This window comes from Solanum dulcamara, chromosome 3, assembly GCF_947179165.1.
Source record: "Solanum dulcamara chromosome 3, daSolDulc1.2, whole genome shotgun sequence".
Lineage (NCBI taxonomy): Eukaryota > Viridiplantae > Streptophyta > Magnoliopsida > Solanales > Solanaceae > Solanum > Solanum dulcamara.
In genome coordinates this window covers 74,350,909-74,366,008 of record NC_077239.1, presented here as the reverse complement: position 1 = coordinate 74,366,008, position 15,100 = coordinate 74,350,909, and the positions used below count along the sequence as shown (strand labels likewise).

The window sequence follows — 15,100 nt, the reverse complement described above, 5'->3', positions numbered from 1 at the left end:
AAATACCCATTAAACGTGATTTTTTTTTTGGAATACTGGATAAGTAGAAGTGAACTAAGGAAGTATTTTTCATTTTTCAAAAAAAAGATAAAAAATATCCTTAAACTATGCAAAATTGAATAAAAATGCCCTTAAGTTAATAGTTTGGTCTAAAAATGCTTTTGCCGTCATTAATTTGGTAAAAATTCCAATTTTTAAATATATTTTATTTATTTTACTTTTTAAACACACTCTTTTTATTGATGATTTTTTAAATTAGAAAATGTTTATCCTACTTCAATTCAGAAAAGATTAAGAAATCAAAATATATACTGTTTTATTAAGAATTTTTTTATCGTTATCTAAATAAAAATTAGTGATGGGGTTAGTATGATCTTATATTATCAGTTAAAAAAGTATATTGAGTTATTCTATTTAATAGTTAAAATGAGATTAAGAAGAAGAAAAGATTATTTCCTATTTATTTACTAGTTAAAGCGATTTAAAAAAAACAAGAATAATAATATTTTTATTAGGAATAGAATATGTTTTGAAAGAAAAAAAATACTAATGTATTAATTAGGAAAATAACAATTCTGACCATTAAGAAACAATAAGGATATTTTTGGATTAAATATATTAGCAATAAATATATCAAAGAAATTTTTGAACCAAACAATCAAGTAAAAGTATTTTTATTCAATTTTATATAACTTAATGACATTTTTAAAAAAATATTTCCTGTTTAATTTTTTAATCTAGATAAATAAAAATAAATGTTTATTTTTAACACTTTCTCTGTTCGCTTTTAGTTGTTCACTATTCTCAAAATAGATTTTCATTTTTTCTTGTCACTTTTAATGTATCAAGAAAATACAATTTTTTTTAATATTTTACCTTTGGTATTAATTACTCCCTCTATTCCCTTTTACTTGCCAATTTTTTATTTAACACATCTATTAAGAAAATAATAATTGATATAGTGAGTTTACCATGTTACTCCTATTAATTGACAGAGTTTAAAACATATTTACTCATTATATTTTTTAATGACATTAACTCAATGTTAATAAATTGAGGGTATAATAGAAAGAAAAAAATTATCCTTATTTGATTTGTCAAAATTGACAAGTGAAAAGGAAAATCAAATTAGAAAATATTTGACAAGTAAATAAAAACAGAAAGAGTTATTTTCCAAATTATTTTTCAAGACCTAATACTAAATATTAATTAATAAAAATAATATGATAAAATAGTCAAGCTGATTAATTTTTTTCAATAAATATGTCAAATTTTAAATGTGACAGATAAGAATAGATAAAAGAATAATAGAAAAATAAAAAGTACTATGAAACTGTTGGATAATGATTTAAAGGCATGGAATCTCAACAACACACGAGTTTTCTGTTTGATAAATTCTGTCTGCTGAAATCGTGATAAGGGCAAAACAGTAAAAACAACATTGAAGGGCACTAAAATGGGAAGAAGACAAAATTAAGAAATTATAGTTGTACTGTACTGTAAAACTGCATTATGATAAAAGTAAATCAATAATATTCGGTTTTGCACTTTTGTGTTTGTAATATCATATATAAAACAGAAAAAGGTTACGTCATAATATCAATTCTAAATGATAAAATTAAAAAAATATATTAAATTGTTTTTTTAGTTAAATTATATAAAATTAAATAAAAATATTATTCGTCAATAATTTAATTAGAAAATATTTTTATCATTAATTATGTTAATTTTAAAATATTTCTATGATTACTTAATTGAGTCAAAAAATTATTTTTTTTGACTGACATTTTGTTTCTTTTCTTTAAAAATCTATTTGACTGATAAAAATTTGGAAAGTTATTAATTTTTTTAATTTCGTTTCTTTAAAATTTTGGAAAGTCCATAATTTTTAATTTCTTTTCTTTTAAAATCCATTTGACTAATAAATATTTGGAAAGTAATTTTTTCTTCTTCTTAATCCAGTTGTATCAGTTAAAAAAATAGAATAACTCTATGTATTTGTAAATGGATAATTTATCTCATATATATAATATCATAATGACCCTATCATTAATTTTCATTTAGATAATGATACAATTTTTTTTTGTTGATAAAATAGGAAATACTTTTATTTTTTTAATCTTTTTTGAATTGAAGTTGGAGAAGCATTATCTAATATATTTCTTGATTTAAAGGAAAAAGTCAACAGTAACTCCATCGATGATATTTTAAAAATATTTTATAATTTGAAGCAATGTAATAATTTTTTTATGGCATTATTTTTATATCTTAACTTTAGAACAAAGGATTATATTAACAAATATTTATCATTATTCCATTCAGAAAAGACTAAGAAATAAAAATATTTCTAATTTTATTAGAAAAAAGAATAGTATTATTATATAAATATAAATTCATGATGGTTATATATGACATATATTATTAGTTAAAGAATTATATATGTGGATTGTTCTATTTTAATTGATAAAACAAGTTTTAAAAAATAATTTGCTTCCCACTTTTTTATTAGTTAAAGGAATTTTGAAGATGTTTATTAGAAAAAAGACATTTTAAATCAATTAAATAGAGACATTTCAACATAGATATTTTTGTTCAATTTTACATATTTTGGAGATATTTTTGACCCTTTTATGTATAAAATGACCGATTTAGGTCATCAATCAGGAAATCCTCTCATTAAAAACTAGATAGCTTATGCGAAATTGAATTATGAAAAAATCTATTTACTATTATTTTATCCCGGAATTAATTATACATAATTTGTTTATTCATATATTAGTTATACCATATTCTATCATGCATAAAATAATGAAAAAACTACATAAAATAGACCAAGAGAGTAAACTATTTACTTAAATTGGACCTACCCCAACTTATTTACCCTGATTGGACCAAAGACCCAAAGTAATTACACTCTACCCTGCCCCGTCTTTACGTAACTAGGCCTATGTCTGTTGTCGCGTGACCTTCATGATACTGTCAAAGTATAAAAGGGCAGCCCGGTGCACTAAAGCTCCCGCTATGCGCGGGGTCCGGGGAAGGGCCTGACCCTAAGGGTCTATTGTACGCAGCCTTGCCTTGCATTTCTGCCAGAGGCTGTTTCCAAGGCTTGAACCCGTGACCTCCTGGTCATATGGTAGCAACTTTACCAGTTACTCCAAGGCTCCGATACTGTCAAAGTATATATATATATATATATATATATTATGATGGTATCAAGAAATAATTGAGCAATGTTTTTACTGCAGTGTTTTCTCTTCATGATACTATCAGAGTATATATACACTGATGGTACGAAGAAGTAATTGGATATTTTTTTCAGTGATAAGTTACTTTTTGCTCCTTGATAACAACACAATATATATATTCTGATGTATCAAGGATAGTTAAGCATTTTCAATGCAATATTATTCAAATCTTGATACCTTAATGATACTGTTAGAGTATATATATATACACCATGATAGTATCAAGAAATAATTGAGCAATGCTTTATCCTTAATGATACTATCAGAGTATATATATATACTTTGATGGTATCAAAAAAACGCGCGAACTCTTTTTTTGAGCATGAAAGTAATGAGGGTATCTAATGATAAATAGTTCTCTTTTTTAAGTATAATAATAATTATCCCTAAAATAATCACTTGTACATATATTAGTTATACATGTTCCTAAATTACAAACCGAACACCACATTAATTTTATGCCCACCAAAAATATTACTTATGCAATATTTAATGTATGAATAACTTACCTCCTAAATAGCGACCAACCCTTAGACAAAGTGTAACTACTTAATAAACACAACCTTTTGCATTTACTCCAACTGTTGCTAAAGTAAAACTTTAATATTTTCCAACACCAGGAATGACCTTTACCATAATGTGTAAACATTCATTAAACTCAAAAGTGTCCTTAATCTCTAGTTTTCTATCTACATTCCTTTGAACTAATGAACTGCAGTGTAGTGATCAGTTGATCCACAAGAACACAGAACCACCACAGCAGAACCTTATTGCAACACATAGCCAACAACCGATATCCGTCTCTCCAGCTTTTCGCCACTTTATGCACACACTCTTGAACTACTTTTAGCATTTACCGCGAGAGCAATGATTCAAGAGCATTCGGGTCACCAACTGGAGGACTACATGTGAAGTTTTGGCAAACAAGGGCTATCACTTTGTCCACAGCAGCACTGTTTTTTGCCATCAGAGCAATATTTCCATTAGTTTCCTCCCAAAATCCCATCTCTTCCCCATCGGAGGGGTCAATGTGAATCACCTATTGAGAATCAGTACCCGTAAGAAGCAAAATCCACCATTGTAAAATGTGATATGAAGGTTTAGCTTCTCTCCACAGAAAATACTTACTGTCTTGTTAGGATCATATGCTGCATGAGCAGCAGCAACCATGTTTTCAAACTCCTCAGAAGACTTCACTCCGACTAGAACTACTTGCTTTCTGGACGGAGAAGTCAGCATATCTGCTGCACAGCACATTAGTGGCACAGCAACAACTGCATCTTTCAACCTCTTCTCAAAAACCGCCTATTAAATGCAAAGGTTAGAAATCTACCGGCAACAATACATGGACTATATAGTCAACGTACGATGCAGAAAGTTCAAGGCGATAAGGCGTACCAGGACATGTTCTGCAGTCTCTCTGTAAAGTTTGGATTTTTTACCAGCAGCCATAGAGGCCAATCTCACTAGATTAATCACTGAAACAGAATTCCCTGATGGCTCAGCCCCATCATGATCTTCTTTCACACGTAGAAGAACAGAAGGATCCTCGCCAGTTGTGTTAAAGTAACCTCCTCCAGTTTTGTCGAGAAATAACTCGTCCTGCAAGAAATAGCTGAACAGTAATAAGAACTTGTCCCATTCATCAAAAGATCCCAATTTTTCCTTACCTGGGTCTCCTGAAGTTCAAGTGCCCAACCCAACCAGAAGACTGAACCACCGAATTCGTAAAGATCCAGTAGACCTGCTATAAGAAATGCATAATCATCTAGAAATCCAGGTGCTTTGGAGGGGCCATTCCTGAAGCTATGCTGCAGCCTGCGCGTCTGTTCATTATAAAGGTGTTTCCTAATAAAATATGCTGCTTTCTCAGCGACATCCATGTACTCCTTGGGCTGAATATAACAAGAAAAAACAATTAAGCAAACAACAGAAAAGCAACTGGCACCAACAATACCTAATCTTAGGACGTCCAATTGACTAAACGTGTAATCGAGATAATTCGCAATAACGAGAGTTTAGAACAAACAAAAGTAAACTAATGGACATAGACAAATCCAGTGACACAGATCTTAGTTTTAGACGACAGAGTTGGAGGACAATGAGGATCTGTATTTCATTAAACATACTAAAATTAAGTGCTTATCAAAAATTTTACCACCACCAGTCTGCAATTTACAAGTTGTCACGGATTTATCAGACTGACCTATCTCTTAAAGTTAAAGATGGCTCTGAAATCTTACATTGGTGCCAGCCACTGGAAAGTAGAATCTTGTTCCCTCTGGTTCTCCCTTCAGGATTTTTGACGCCCTGGCGAGAGATGAAATCACTAGTCCATTCCATGATACAATAACCTACAATAATAGATCACTCATCACACTAAACATAATGAAAATAAAATAAACACACTGCTTCAAAGTAATATACCTTATCATCCAGATGCGGGCGGGGACGTTCCGACCTCACATCAAAAAGTTTTCGGCGAGCGTTCCCTAGGATATCAAGATACTCCTCAACAGGCAAAGCATGTTTTGATGCCATTGCAGAGGTACTACTTCTTTCTATTAACACGTTTTTGTCCTTGAATTCATTATGTGGATCACTCCTCCTTGAAAGATCACAATTACCTGAGGGTTTTATATAGTAGTGATCCTTGATGAGCATTGCACGCGCACCTACTATGTTGTCAATCTTCAGAAAGATGGAACCAAGTCAGAGTAAGCACTCAAGCTCAATGCTGGCAAAGAATTGTGGCACACAAATAGTTCATTTAGTAGGTATTCTGTTTTCCTTTTATTTACTTTTAAATGCATGGAACCATGCCTTACAAGGCTATATTTCTGTTAGAACTGTCTTCCTCGATTGGGCTAAGCATTAATCCAACTGTTTTAGCATGTCTGACGACTGAGAATAAACAGGATTTATGCAACCTATTTGGCCAGAAGAGCTTCCTGGTGGGATTACTTAATTTGTAATCTGATTCAAAAAAAGGATCACTGCAAATCTAGATATAGCTGACCTTGCATCAAAATTGGGTGTGCCCAATCTTCAAATTATAAGTAGACTGGGTTGTTGACCTTCCATGCCATTTTATATTTAGACACTTCCCACAGATAATCACCATAGATGCATATAAATTTCTATAGAATAATCAAATTCATTGAACAACTCAGATTCTAAGTTCACTATTTAATGTTCCACTTTCATAAGTCAAGCTGACTTCTATAGTGCTATAACATATTGTCTTTTTCCAAAACCATATCAGAGCTTTCTCCAAAATACAAAGATTTGCAATATATGGAGCCAGATATCAAGAAACAATTTAAGCTGGAGGTAAATTATTCCATATATATAGTCAAGAAGATGTCAAGCCAACAATGATTTATACATGTGCGAATACCCAAAATTTAACCAACAAAACAAGAAACGATACTACTTTTCAAAAATTTGACAGTAAAAACAATTAAAAGTCATAAGTACCTCAGTACTAGTCCAGACATAGAAAGCACCCTCCTTTTTCCGAGAGGCACCTTCAGATTCATAACTATCAGCATCTTCAGCCGAAAATATTTCACCACTTGGACCAATCATATCCCTTCTCAGGTAGTCCAGTATATCACGAGACAAAATTGAATAATATACATCCTTTGTGATACAAAAGGCATCCAGATAGACATTAACAAGTTGACCTTGATCATATAACATTTTCTCAAAATGTGGAACTGCAAGAAGCAGGAAAGGAACACTCATAAATTGAACAACAAAATTCGATTTACATTTAATATCAGAACACATACATAATAATTTAGCTCACCATGCCAGCATTCATCTACACTGTATCTGTGAAAACCACCGCCAACATGATCATGGATACCACCCCTCGCCATGCATTCTAAAGTGAACAAGACCATTTTTAGAGCATTCTTGGCTTCACCTGATTTTCCAGTCTCCCCAGACCTCTTTGAGTTGTAAAGCAACAGCTGCATCTCAACTGGCCTAGGAAATTTGGGTGCAGAACCAAAACCACCATATTTTGAATCATAGCTTTCTGCTAGCTGCAGCAAATGTAGGGGACATGTGGAAGTTGGAGCATCATCATTAACAACAACACGTTTATTGGGAACCGAGATAATTAATTCTTAAGACTAGCATTCAGATAGTCAAATTTCAGGAACATGCAAAGATGGCATATAATCTTTGAGAGAGACTTAGCATTCCGAGGTTTGCAGGTAATTACCACAGATTAAAGGGGCAATATATATCATGAAAAGGCTGAAGAATGCTGAAGTACTTTAAATAATAGGGATAACTGCAGTAGAAAAGAGACAGGAGAAGGTAACAGGTCTCTCTCAAACATCAAATGTTGTTTTCCTCGTAACTAACTCCAAACAGACAGGTTTTCACCACATGCAAAGACAACTCAACAATAGATTTGCAGAAAATCTTACATGATCAGCACATTTATGCAGCGCGGCTTGCAGAAACTCATCTGAGAGCTTACTTGATGTTGACATTGCTGCCAAGGCTTCTGACAATTGTTCTACTGCAAAGGCCCCACTCTGAACAAGCATCTCTCTCTTGCTATTCCACGCTTCCTTCACTTTCCTAAGCATGATGATGAGGAATATTCTCAGAAGGTTGAACTCAACAGTCATGATGCTCGACAGCATTTGAGCTTAAGAAAAATGCCATGCATACTTATAGTGTAGCAGAAGTTTATGTTGAACCACTTAATCTGAAAGTACAGAATGAGCACACCTAAGTATAGTTTTAAATCCCGGCCTTCCATATTTGTCTTCTGGAGGAAAATAAGTCCCACCCATCAAGGGCTTCAAATCAGGTGAAAGAAAAGCGCTCAGTGGCCAACCGCCACTACCATATAAAGATTGCACATATGTCATGTACACCTGAGAGAGAACAAAAATTGAGCTATTCAAAGCAGATAGCATCTCTATTGGCAAATTGAAAATCAAAGAATCGCAGTTCCTGTCAGTGAGGATTGCTGAAAGACACCAAGAGCAACACTGAGCATAACCTAATAAACACACGTGTAATCATATAGGGCCAAGAGCCATATGTAGTTATTGATTCCGTTTGGTTGTTTCTTCCTTGTTGTTGATACCGGCAAGACCCAGCAAGTTGATGTCTACTTGTTGGTAGTGAGACACTCTTCGTACCTGGGAGGTCTTAGCTACTTGTATGAGTACACCAAAGAATGTTGACAGTAACACTTTTTTGGCCCCTAGAGGGATTTTATTTGTTTAGTCATTCAAATAGGTACTGATTTTTTAAGCTATGCACTATACACCTCGTATGGATCTAGCTTTCAACAGCCTAAGAAAAAAGAGACGATTAGCCAAAACTCAAAAGAACATCTAAGTAAATCCGAAAGAAATAGAAAAAGAAAAGAGATGAAAAATATTAGGAATACTAAACAGTTACGTTTAGAAAGCTATTCCTACATGGAAAGGCCTCATTTCTTTCATCTAAAAGCTGCCTGGTCTCTTCTCATATTCAAAAAAAGGAAGATAAAATAGCAATGCAAGTTCAAACGGAATAATTTTAAATCCAAGAAACCAGTTCAGAAGAAAATCAACTAGAAATGTGACTTCAGCATATGATTCAGCAAGAATTTTTACCTTGTCAACATCTGGACGCTCCTCTCTATCAACCTGTCCACATACAAGTAAAGGTACCAAAATGTCTATTATTCCAAATATTTAGATAACTAGCTATATGTAGCTCAAGATGTTAGCGTGAACAGAACTTTCAGATTCACCTTGATGCTAACGAACCAATCATTTAGCAATTTGGCCACCTCTTCATCTTCAAAAGATTCAAATTCCATGACATGACACCTTATCAATGAATAAAGCATTAGTCTTCTACTATATTAGTAATTTCTATCACCTTTCAAAGTAAAAATCGAGAAACTTACCAATGACACGTACTGTAACCAACTTCAAATGTGACATGACATGACAAGCACCACAGGATCCATGATCAAATAGAACATGATGTTAAAAGATGTCAATACTAGTGACTTAGAGTACAGGAAATCAGAATTGAATCGTTTAGAATACCTCTAATAGAGTTAAAGGTACAAGAAAAAATTACAAGTAATAAATGAAACAATAAAAGTTACTGACTTGATAAAAAGATTGGGACATCTCTTTTGCGAGCTTCAGCAAATGCCTCCTCACCCCATGGATACCAATCAACCTTCCCATCACATATAAAGTTAAAAAAAACGTTACTAGAACGTAAATAATAGGCACCAACTTATTTGTTCTTTTAGTAATCAGAGTTGAATGCAAAATCAAATTTCCATCAAATAGGACTATCCTTATCAACTACCCCTCGATCCCAAATTAGATTGGTGCATTAATCATTATTCCACTATTTCTATAAAGTAGTACTATGATTTTTTGGAGAGATACAAGGATCTAAGGTTAAAAATATGGATGAAAATCTGAAAGCAGCAGACTCATCCTATAACTAAAGTAAAACTTTAGACTCTTATACAATATTCTAATAAATTTAAAATATTGCTTTATGATTACTCTGTTTGTCTTACTTTCCTTATTAATCCGTTTAAAAAAGAGCTTATTCCTTTTCTAGTGATTCTTTAATTCTAACTAAATACAGTCTTGTTTATTTTCTTAAATCTCATGTCATGTGAGTGTCATATCAAAATCAGACAAATAAATTGAAACAAAGAAAATAATAGTTATTATCTCATAATGTAATCTTTTTAGATTTTCTTCAACAAAGAAAGTGACTTTATAAGATAATAACTATTAGTTTGAGTGAGTACATACAAATCTAAATCTAAATTATACATTTAAATCTTCCTTAAATTAAATCCTCCCTCCGTCCCAATTTATATGAGTTTTATTTTTTTATAACCGAGAAATCCAGTTGTGGCCCACCCTTTGAACCAACCATAGCCTTCTAAACTCAGTGGGTAATGGGCCAGCGCCTTTATCCTTCTCCACTTAACTACCAATCTTCGCTTTGCATGGTGTAGGGCTTGAACCTGTGACCTAAGCCACAAATCCTTCCCCCTTTGCCACTTGAACTAGAGTTAGTTTGATAAGAATTTTAAAACTAGTCTAAAATAAGTCACAGACGTTTTGATTTTATTAAGGATAAAATAGCTATTTTAAAATTAAATTGTTATTAAATATAAAAATGTGTGATTCTTTTGGTAACAAACTAAAAAGAAAAGTGAATGTATAAATTGGGATACAGGACTACAGGAGGGAGTAACTAGTTACTCTAGAGAAACTGTAGCAGTAATAAATGCAACATCCAATTAGTAGCAGTAGGATTTAAAATACCGGATTATGAGCGTGCTGAAGAAGGTAAGGACTATGTTCAGAGGCAAGCCGATTGGTATGTTTATGTGTCTGCGAAGAACTACTGAATGATGATGACTGTTGTGATTCAGTCATGGCAAGAACACGAAAAAACGTTGAAAAAATCCCAGTGGATTTGGGTGAGCGAGTAGAAGTAGTATTAGACAAGTGAAATTTGATGGGATTTTGACAAAAGCAATAGAAGCGAGATGAGGAGGAAGAAATTAGGAGTCTTCTGTTGAACATAGAAGAAGAAGACTTTGCAGAAACAAAAATGGAGAAGAAATTTGGGGAGAATTGGGAATTTATAGGATGAAGAGGTGGTCCGAACCTCCACGCCATTTGGAGGATTAGACGAGTGTTTGGGTTCACTGCTGATGATGATAAACGCCAGTTTTGCAAAACGCTCTTCTCTTTTGTCGTTTTCTGCTCGATATTTGTAAAGTTGAATAATTTGGATTTATACGGGGTTGGTTTGGTTTGTTTTTTCATAAAAAAAAAATAACCATATTAATTATTTTGATTTTTCTTATTTTTTTTATAATTATATCATGATTGAAAAATAGATTAAATGAAGAGATTGTTTTCTTGACCAACTTAAAGCCCCTTTTTAGCTTTTGGACGTGTTTGTCTAATGCTGACTTTAAGCCATAAAGTTCTTAAAGTTAGTCAAAAATGAAAAGTTAGGATTTCTAATTTTTTTTTCCAAAGTGCTTAAAGTCATTTTCTTTGATCATGGAAATTACTTTTATATCCTTTATATTTTAACAAAATTCCCAAACTACCTTTTTTTATTCTTTTAACCCTAAAATTCACATCATAAACATTTTTATCCAAACACTCAACTGCTTATTTATAAAAATAACTTTCAGCACTTCAAAGTTCTAAAAGCACTTTATACATAAAAGTTACTTTTTTAAGCCGATCCAAACGGGCTCTTAATGTCGTACTTGAAGCTCTCAATTGAAGGTTTGTTCCTTTGATTATGTGATTATATTGCTTAATGACATTTCAAAAACACTTAAATAAATCAAATTGAAAAAATAAGATGTTAATGTCATCTTCAAGACATTGTCTTAAAAAAATATCAAAAACTCACGAAAAGACACCACACATGTCAATTTTTTAGTCATATTACAAGCACAAATATGAAATAATATATGTAAACATTAAAAGTTATAAACTAATTTAAAAAATACTTACAAAAAATATTAATTATAAAAATAAAATATATATGTATTATGTCGGTTTTATTTGAATTCGATTTGACTTTTTTCTATTAATACCAAACCAAACCAACAATGATCGGTTTTATTTTTTTCAGTGCCAAACCAATCAAACCAAACCAAAAATTAATTTTTTATCGATTTGACTTGATTCATCGATTTGATTTGACTTGATAATTTAACTTATACACTCCCTAGGTAAAAGCATTCAAAAAGTTACTTCCTCCATAGGGGAAAAAAAGATTAGGGATGTGATACGATAAGAGTTTGGGGGAAAAAATTGGGTGAGTAAATTATAAAGGCGAAGAATCGAACTTTCACTAATAAGGGTGAAAATTCAGAAAATTAAGATTCTCCTAAAATTTGTAATTTAAAATAATGTTTAAATGTTTGTCTGATTATAAATTATTATATTAGGAAAAATTTCCAATGATATTAAAAGCAATGACATATTTTATATGATTAAATTTAACTACTTAATAAATGAATAAAATACATACAAAAAATAATTCCAAAATTTAAATGGAATGGTGATAGAAAGAGAAGGTGTTAGACCCCTAAGCTTGGACATAGGCGCATGGGGCGAAGGCAGTGTCAAGGGCTTGTGTATTGCCCCTTGACACGGGCCTATGCGGCTGACAGAAGCAATGTGCGGATGGCATGTCGATGGCATGGCGTGCAACAGGTCAAGGTGTGCTTGGGTGATGGTGTCACGCCCCGAGAGGGTATCCTAGACGTAACCAGCACTCAGGAACCATTTCTGGCTCCCAAGCGAACCACATAGCCTGATCAGACATCCGTTCATCCATTCAATCAGCGGAAGACTTAAAATGAAGAGAATATTTGGTGGACAAATTCCAAATCAACAATCTAACTCAAGAAAGAAAGGTCATGGGCCAACAAATCAAACTTCAATCTTTGTCATTAAAATAGTTTGACAAGAATAATTTCAAGAAAATAAAATATTCAATCGACTCATCACTATCTAGTCTATGAAGCCTCTATCACTACTATCTAATTGGTGCCAATGACATGTTCATGGCTACCTCGAATCAAAATGAAAAGGGCTAACTCGACGCAAGAATGACATAAGTGGTGTCCTCCGGATGTAGGGAAGGACTCATCAATACGCTGAGTGCAAATAGATCTTCAATAGTGCTCCTATTGACGATCTCTTAAACCTGTCTCTGCATCATGAAACGATGCAGGTCCGAATGGACGTCAGTACGTGGAATGTACGAGTATGTAATATGGTAGAATGAAACATACCTCAAGGAAGAGTAACGTTGGTTCAAATATCTCAACTCAAAAAGACAAGATAAACTCAATCAAGTGTCATAAGTCTAAAGTAAGAACACAGTTAGGCAGAGACCAATCATAAACCATCCAATCCAGTCTAATCATGTACGATACAATTCAATTAAATCATTCAATCCAATTCAATCATATATCATCCGATCCAATTCAATCATATACCGTTAACTCGAAGTCAATCACATATCATCTAATCCAATCCTATCACATATCCAACCAAATCATGTACAATCCAATCACAATTCGTCTAACCCAATCCAATCATATACCATCAACTCAACAATCAACTCAAAGGACTCAACTCAATAAGTATGCAAATTAAACTATGCAATGTTTTATAATTCAACTCAATCATCTACAATCACAATCAAGCCAATCATATCAAGAACAATCCATTCAATTGGGAGTCTCTCTAACCAACAACTATCACCATATGAGCAAGTGATAGTACAACAATCCGACATTGTTGCCACGTCCGTCCATACCTTGCCAGGGTATGAACGATCAACCAATCATGGATCCAATCCAACCAAGTCCTATCATGTCAGGACAGTAAAATGGGAAACATCCGACTTTAACGGTTCGATCACATGGGAAGCATCCGACTTTAACGGTTCGATCCCATGGGAAGCATCCGACTTTAACGGTTCAATCCCCTCCTACGTTTGGCGACGTAGTTTATTGGTTCGAGTATGGACTATACTCTTACCCAATTCGGTGCTCGATACTCCTCCCAAGACTCAATATGCTCATATCTATCAAGTGAGTAAAATACTTAAAATACTCATTTAGTCTTATTGGACTCTTTCAAATCAACTCATTTAGTCTCATTGGACTCTTTTCAAAACTCAAATCAAATTTGGCCTCATTGGACCTTCTTTCAAATCGACTCATCTCAAATCATTGAACTCTTCTTTAAACTCGATACCATCTCAACTCAATGGAGGTAGAAAATATTATGTGCATTTAAAATATAATTCTAACTCCTCAACTCAAACTCAAAATAGATATTTTAATGTAAAAATACTCAACTCATTTATACTCAAAATATTCATGTTCAAAAATGATAATCTAGAGGCTCCTCAAACTCAACTCATACTTCAACCCCTTTTTAAATTAAAGATGAAAATAATCATTCTTTAGACTCAAAATAGTGTATAAATAGTTTATGCAAAAAGGTTCACAAATCATTTATTTAAAGCTCCTTCTCAAAAGATCATTTATTTTCAAAATATTCATAAGACTCCAGTCAACTCAAATTATGCAATTCACATATCACATAATCACATTAGACTCCAATCTACCTCATCACATGTAATGACCTTGAGGGTGATTTTCGAAAATTTATACAAAACATGCGTGAACAGTAACACACGTGAACAGTAACATGCGTGAACAGTAACTTTTTGGGCAGAAAATGCCCCTTTCTTCCCATTTCAATATTTTTCATCATTTGTTTGAGTTCTTGAACTCCTTGAGGTGATTTGAGAAGAGATTTTCGAGGCAAAGTGTTGGATAAGTGATTTTTGACCTAAAACCTTCCTTTTTCATTAAGTTTTTGACGATTTTAACTCTTAAATTTTAGTTTCAAACCCTAAAAATCTTTGTTTCTTCCCTAATCCGAATTTAAGGAAAATTGTGATTTCCAACTCGTTTTGAGCTCTATTTTTATGGGTTTTTCAATCATGAGTTCCTTATTACCAATAGAATGCGATTGTTCAATAAATTTCCAGATTTGACCCTTTTTGAAAATAGTTAATTTTTGGACCATTTTACCCCCGGTTCCGAAACCTATCAATATGGGTGTCATTGGACTCCTTGTGACGTGTATGTTTCATTGTTGATAGTGGGTTGTCATTCCGGACGCTGAATTCGAGAGTTGCTTGTCCGGTGGAGGTATTCGAGTGCGGTTTCGGCAATTGAGGTAGGTTTGACTATCTTTCTTTGAGAT

General features: G+C 32.8%; 1 protein-coding gene across 1 annotated transcript; it reads right to left on the bottom strand.

The window, feature by feature from the left end:
* Nucleotides 1–3,698: 3,698 nt before the first annotated feature.
* On the bottom strand, nucleotides 3,699–11,013 carry LOC129882907 (uncharacterized). Its single transcript, XM_055957397.1, has 15 exons — nucleotides 10,592–11,013; nucleotides 9,398–9,470; nucleotides 9,187–9,208; nucleotides 9,028–9,106; nucleotides 8,888–8,920; nucleotides 8,007–8,155; nucleotides 7,697–7,853; nucleotides 7,063–7,303; nucleotides 6,729–6,970; nucleotides 5,676–5,939; nucleotides 5,492–5,602; nucleotides 4,919–5,143; nucleotides 4,647–4,850; nucleotides 4,377–4,553; nucleotides 3,699–4,287 (listed from the first exon to the last, which is right to left on the bottom strand). The coding sequence occupies exons 1-15, from the start codon at nucleotides 10,949–10,951 to the stop codon at nucleotides 4,102–4,104; spliced, it is 2,523 nt and encodes an 840-aa protein (XP_055813372.1). The 5' UTR covers nucleotides 10,952–11,013; the 3' UTR covers nucleotides 3,699–4,101.
* Nucleotides 11,014–15,100: the final 4,087 nt, after the last annotated feature.